Source organism: Austrofundulus limnaeus, unplaced genomic scaffold (genome assembly GCF_001266775.1).
Source record: "Austrofundulus limnaeus strain Quisiro unplaced genomic scaffold, Austrofundulus_limnaeus-1.0 Scaffold12, whole genome shotgun sequence".
Classification (NCBI taxonomy): Eukaryota; Metazoa; Chordata; class Actinopteri; order Cyprinodontiformes; family Rivulidae; genus Austrofundulus; species Austrofundulus limnaeus.
Window position 1 is genome coordinate 2,225,509 of NW_013952414.1, and position 6,033 is coordinate 2,231,541.

Here is a 6,033-nt window from a genome sequence, read left to right on the forward strand (position 1 = left end):
ACTGCTTTGACACCTTCCACTGCCACATCTGCCTTTCTGTCCTTGACACACATGCACAGTAGTGGTAACTGGGGTAGGCTGTGGCCGTTACAAGACATTATACAGAACAACAATAGCCATGTGATGTATCAGTCACATGGAGGCAGGGCTTAAAAAGCCTGAATTTTGCCTGAAACTCTCAGACTGAAGAAATCTCTTGGAGGAGAGATGAAACGTTTCATTAGAGAAGAACCTATCCAGAAGACCTATACAATTTTTTTTCTTTTAGCAAAATAAGCTGTTTGGCAGAGAAGATTTGGAAAATATTTCATGTGTGCAACCCACAAATTCTGCTCTACTGACCATCCTACAAGAGCATGTTCCTTGCAAATGTGGCAGCATTTAAAACTAAATTGCCAGACTTTCCAACAGTACAAGATTTATTGCCAAAAAGCATTGTTACAACAAAGAAATAATCTACCAAACACCAATTTACTTACTTTTTGTTTTAAGTTCAGTTATTTCCAGCAGTGAAATTGTAATCCTCATCAATTTATTGTGCTAAAAACTACTATTTTATGGACTGATTATTTTGAAGCCATTGCGATATTATTATTATTTTTACGTGTAGAAAGACAGTTTTATTTTACAAAAAACTGGTGAGTTTGCACTGCTTTAATCTTACAGAGTACTCACAGCATTTCTACATATTACAAGTCACATCTACATCCACACACAAACTGACGGCTCCATGGGGATATTTGGAAAAGCAGTGATTGAATTGGCAACCTTCCAATTTTTCCAGATAGTCACTCTTTTTGAGCCATCTCTACAGGAAGAACGCCTCGCAGTTATTTCACAAACAGCATCAACAGCAGCTGATTTACAGTTGACTGTAATCAGCTGCTGTCAGCACTGATGACACTCTTACTGTTACTGCTGATGCTACTCCGATGACAAACTGTGCTCTGAAACAGATATATCTGCAATAGTATGCTACTGCCATAAATATATATCAATCAGGTGTCAGTTCATGTTTCCATCATAATAAGACACTAATAATAATAATAAAAATAATAGGTTCATTTATGAGTTCTGACTGTCCATTTGCCCTGTTTGTGTTTAGTCAGACCCACATCTCTGTCATACCCATCCTGTTCTGACACACTGTCCAGTAGAAACAAACTCTGTTTTTTTTCCCCCCGTCAGGTTGAAGTGTCCTCTACGGAGCACCAACAAACGCTTCCTGCTCAACACTCTGCGCTCCACTGGCCTGCGACGGCACACCGAGGAGCCCCGAGCCAAACGATCCAACACCAGAGGACGTCACAGGAGCGAGTCCCCAGAAGGATGCCGTGACCGCAGCAGAACGCCACCGGCCGATCACAGGAAGAATGGAGGCCACGCAGGCCATAAACATCCTCGCAAGGACCGCCACACGGGCCGAGACAAGAGGCGGGACAGAGATAAGGACAGACGCGACAGAGACGACAGGGACAGTAGGCATGCCGATGGACAGAAGCGAGAGACGAAGACAGACGGATGACTTATGGAGTGTTGCTTTTATAAAAACAAGTTGCAAGACTGAAGCTATAGACCCTWGACTGCAGAGAGATTTAATGCTGTTCACTTAGTGAAAACGGCAAAATCTTTAACCTTTTGTTTCAACGAATTTAAAAAAAAGTTTAAAAATGTTATTTTTTTCACATGGAGAGCAGTTTTAAAGGGTAAAGTTCGTTTACTTGATATTCACATGTAGCAAAGTTGAAATATTTGACTCTTTTTTTTTTTTCAAATCATGGACTAAAAGTTCCTGCACTAAAATATGAATTAATAAAATATGAAGCTGCTTTTTAAATGTCAATTTTTAAGGAAATCTTAGCAGCACCGCCCCACCCCCCGACCTGACTCAGGTGTAAACTGTGTTTCATTGTCAGTGGAGGAGCCATGATCTCAATTACAATGTCATTACTTTTCTTCAGTCATTATTCAGCGGTCGTGGTGTTTGCACAAGTCGCGCTGCTGTCGCCACAGGGTAAGCACGTTTTATCACGTGTCCAGCTTTTTGACATGCTATCTGAAAACGGTTTTGTTTGTCAAAGGAGAAAAAGAAATGTTTTCCCCGGCACACCTGTGCTTGATGGAGGCAGTCCTCAGCGGCGAGTTCATTTTCTTTCTTTTTATTTTTAAAGTAGAACGATTCCGATTTTAACGTCAGTTTTTTCATGTTTTTGTAGCTTTAGGACAGCAGATGGCCGTTCACTCGGCACTTTTAAGTGTTTATATCTTTCCGTTTGACCTGTCACCTCCGTCTTTTTATTGCTCCCTCAACTTTACAGGCAGGAAGGCCTCTGTGTCTTCGACCCTGATGGCTCACACAGAATCTAGTTCTGCCATAACAACATCTGGCTGCGTCGCTTCTCATTTTTCTGCTCGTCGAAACGTCTCAAACGCTGGCAGCACGCTTCATAAATCACGTTATCCAGAGAACAGCCTGGATTAACGGTTTCCTTCCTCTTTGCAACAATGATCAAATATAAATACCATTAAGCCACATTGCGGAGGGGGGGTGTTTTGGATAGAATTGGTTTACTTGAACTTTATTGCGTCGCTGAGTGCCCCATTAAGATACGGGGGAAAGTGCCGTAATTGCTTTAGAAGATCTCGGTGCAAATAGTGTATTGATGCTGCGCAGGCGGTCACAGTAAAAGCCAGGCCTGTGGTGAAGGCAGTGTAGGCAAACGTTAAGGGCACCATCCATCGGGGGGGCTACAAATGGGAAATAAAAATATTGTATAACCTTTTGTCAAAGTCTAGTTGATTTTCTGAAAACAAATCAAGTTTCAGTTCGGATCTTAGGTTTTTTTTTTTTTTGATTAAAGAAAATTTTACTTTTATAAAACACTGACTTTATGTTTTATTACTCTCAAAAATGTAGTAAAATGCACTTCAAATGTCTGGAAAATGTAGAGTTTTGAGTAGATATTTTACTAAATTTTGTGAGGCAGTATAACCCTGGGCTCCCTTTGAACTGCTTCACTCCACAGCTGCTGGTTAGCATGAGCAGGTGTTCCTCATTGCTGTTGGTAGATGTTGGCAGGTATGAGGTGGACTTCTGGTGTTCTGTTTTAAATGAATTATATTGTTAACGATGGTGCCTCAGTGGTTAAAGGGCTCGACACACGGGCAGCGACAAACTACAGCGGTTAGCGGCTGTCATCGCAGCCAGGGTGAAAACCCGACACACGGGACGCGATAGCGATCACAGCGTTGCGAATCGCGCTCTCAGGTCGCTTGTCTTCACAAAATTTGATTGGTTCTTAACTCTGAAGGCGGATGTGCATTATGGACGTGTAAACTAAACAAATCTTGCGATGCTAATGATATTGAAAAACAAACACACATCAAGATACAGTTTTATGAGGAAAAACTTACCATAAACTTCACCCTGGTGCCAATAAATTCCCACAAAGCTTTTTAGTAATCACTTGGTGAAAGTGTTAGCTAACTGCAGTGTGTAGCATACTCTCCTCTCATTGGTCAGTCAATGAAACCCTCGCTGATTGGTTGTACGCTAAGCGACAGCGACAAAAGTTGAACATTTTTCAACTTTCATATGTCGCGTCGCAAGCTCGCGTGTGCACGTCTTCGTGTACGAGCGCGAAATTTCACATGCACTATTTTCGCCGGTCGCTTAGCTGGAAGAGGGCAAGCGATTGTCGCCTCACCGCACAACTACCATAGGAAATGAATGGAGAGCGAGCGACGTCGCCTCCCGTGTGTCGAGCCCTTAACACTGCTGCCTCACAGCAAAAAGGTCCTGGGTTTGATCCCTGGTTCAGACGTGGGGTCTTTCTATTCAGAGTTTGCCTAGATTTTTTTCAGGTAATCCAGACCAAAAACATATACAGGCCCCATATACTTCCGTTGAAAAAGTGGTCTCAATGGGATTTACCTGGTTAAACAAATGTTAACATATGAAATTAACTATTTTACTTGGATTCTAACAAAAACTAATATGGTGTAAATTGGCAGTACATTTTAGGAAAACGTACAAGGGGTGCCACCAAAATCTTACAGGGCGCCAGATTGGCTAGAGCCGGCCCTGGTTGTTTCCACAGGAAAACAAGTGTCCGGCTGCATCTGGGAGCAGTGCGTAAAAACCGCGGCGGGGTCTTGTGGAGACACGTTCCGAGCGCGCGGCCAGTTAATTGAGTTCGGCCGCTCTCTTCATCCTAATTGACTTTGCCAAGAGAGCTCTTGTTTAATGGGGTGAAAACACACAAGAGACTAATGGCCAGCAAACACAGGGAGAGTGCAGCAGCAGCTCCGTGTTTGTTGTCGCCAGAGGGCCCTTCGCTCGAGACGAGGCGCGTAAAAACGGTGTTAAATGGGGCATTTAGAAAAGTGTAATGGCCACGTTTTTAAAGTCCGAAATGCTCGAAAAGAAAGCGGCTGTGGAAAATAGGATGTGGCGGCTGAGTTTCCAAGACGACCGTGTCTCTTATCTCGCAGGTCAACCCAATGTTTGCGCCCATTCGTATCGATTTATCCGGCGCAGCGCGCGGACAACAGGTAGTTCCATATAAAAAGTCGATAGTTGCATTGTTTGAGGACCATCCAGAGTGTCCCGCGTGAGAAACCTTTTGTTTTCTCTAAAGCTGAGGGTGTTTCCAGCTCACCTGTTCACTTGTCTGAGGAAGTCCGTGTAAACAGAGTGGCGCTGATTTACGCCGAGTTAAGTTTACTGGAAGGAGAAAATCTCCCACAAGCTGCAGAATATCCTGGAAACTGGCCGCTGTGGGTCTGCTGTATCTGAGCAAACAGAAACCAATGGCTCAGGCGCCGCAGGGTCACATGGTGACAGAGTGACACACTTGTGTGGAGCCGCGGAGGCCCTCGCAGTTGCGCCACAGGTAGAGCTGAAGGTCCAACGCGCGGAGGGAAGGCGGCCGGTCTGCGGTGCTCGCCAGCCATGAACCAGGACGATCATTTCTACCCCTCTCAGGTTTTTAAAGACTCCTGCGCCTACCAGAGACCCCAGGGGGAGGACTACAGCCCTCCGCCCTGCCTCTACATGAGCAGGCAGGTGCACTCCGTCTACACACCGCCGGCCCTGGGGCCCCTGGAGCAGGCCAGCCTGACGGACATCGCCKCCGCGTACAGCCTGCCCAACGCGCGGGAGGATCCAGGTGTGCCGCAGCTGCACCACCCGCAGGGGCTCCCGCAGGCCCCGCTTCAGCCTCCGGGTTATGGAGACCCGGGGGAACAGAACAGATACCACCTCCCTTTTCCCTGGATGAAGACCACAAAGTCTCACTCACACACCTGGAAGGGACAGTGGACAGGTAAACCTCACACCTGTCAGAAACGGAATATAAGCGTTTCAGTTTGTCACAAGGTCTGCGCTTGCTTCAGAAAGTCTTCTTACATGATATAAATGTAATTTTAAATCTGTGCAAAAATATTTTCACTATAACTTAAGCCACCAGCTTTAGATTAAAACCAACAACAAATATGTCAAATTGAAATGGAAACGCACTAAAACAGAAACCACGATTCAGAGTTTTAATGAGTTTATTATAGATCTGATTTAAAAAAAAAAAGACTTTCATTTATAAGGGTTCATGAAATCTTTTAACAGAAGTCCAAGTGAACAAAGTTCAGCCAAAATGTAGATACTTGACAATAAACCTGCTGATTATTTACCACTTTGTTCTTGTTCTAAAATCAGACTTTAATGGAAAAAAATATACTGAAATATACTGTTTGACTCAGTTCAGAGATAATAAAAAACTTTTGTCATAAAGGCCATCAGTAATTATTAAACTAAAATAAACTTGTAACAATTAAATTATAAAAAAAAAACTGCTTTCAATTATCTGAATTTCAAAAGTTACTGTGTGAGCACAGTTTTTAAAATTGGGTGTCTATTTTTAGTAATTCTTGGATTTTCTTAATGAGTTAGTAAATTGCACAAAATATTATATTTGAGCACTATTATTACCTGAAACATTATTTCATATTTTTCAGGATTTTTTTTATTTTAGAGAT

At 43.3% G+C, this 6,033-nt stretch overlaps 2 protein-coding genes across 2 annotated transcripts in view; both read left to right on the forward strand.

Moving 5' to 3' along the window:
• Nucleotides 1-2,783, forward strand: part of si:ch211-140b10.6 (uncharacterized LOC106513430) — a 5,140-nt gene extending 2,357 nt beyond the window's left edge. The window contains exon 3 of the mRNA XM_014002249.1: nt 1,189-2,783. Within this exon, the coding sequence (XP_013857703.1) occupies nt 1,189-1,525 (337 nt within the window). The 3' untranslated portion in view covers nt 1,526-2,783. The remainder of the gene's footprint in view (nt 1-1,188) is intronic.
• Nucleotides 2,784-4,156: 1,373 nt separating this feature from the next.
• pdx1 (pancreatic and duodenal homeobox 1) overlaps nt 4,157-6,033 on the forward strand; it is a 3,953-nt gene continuing 2,076 nt past the window's right edge. The window contains exon 1 of the mRNA XM_014002251.1: nt 4,157-5,327. Within this exon, the coding sequence (XP_013857705.1) occupies nt 4,955-5,327 (373 nt within the window). The 5' untranslated portion in view covers nt 4,157-4,954. The remainder of the gene's footprint in view (nt 5,328-6,033) is intronic.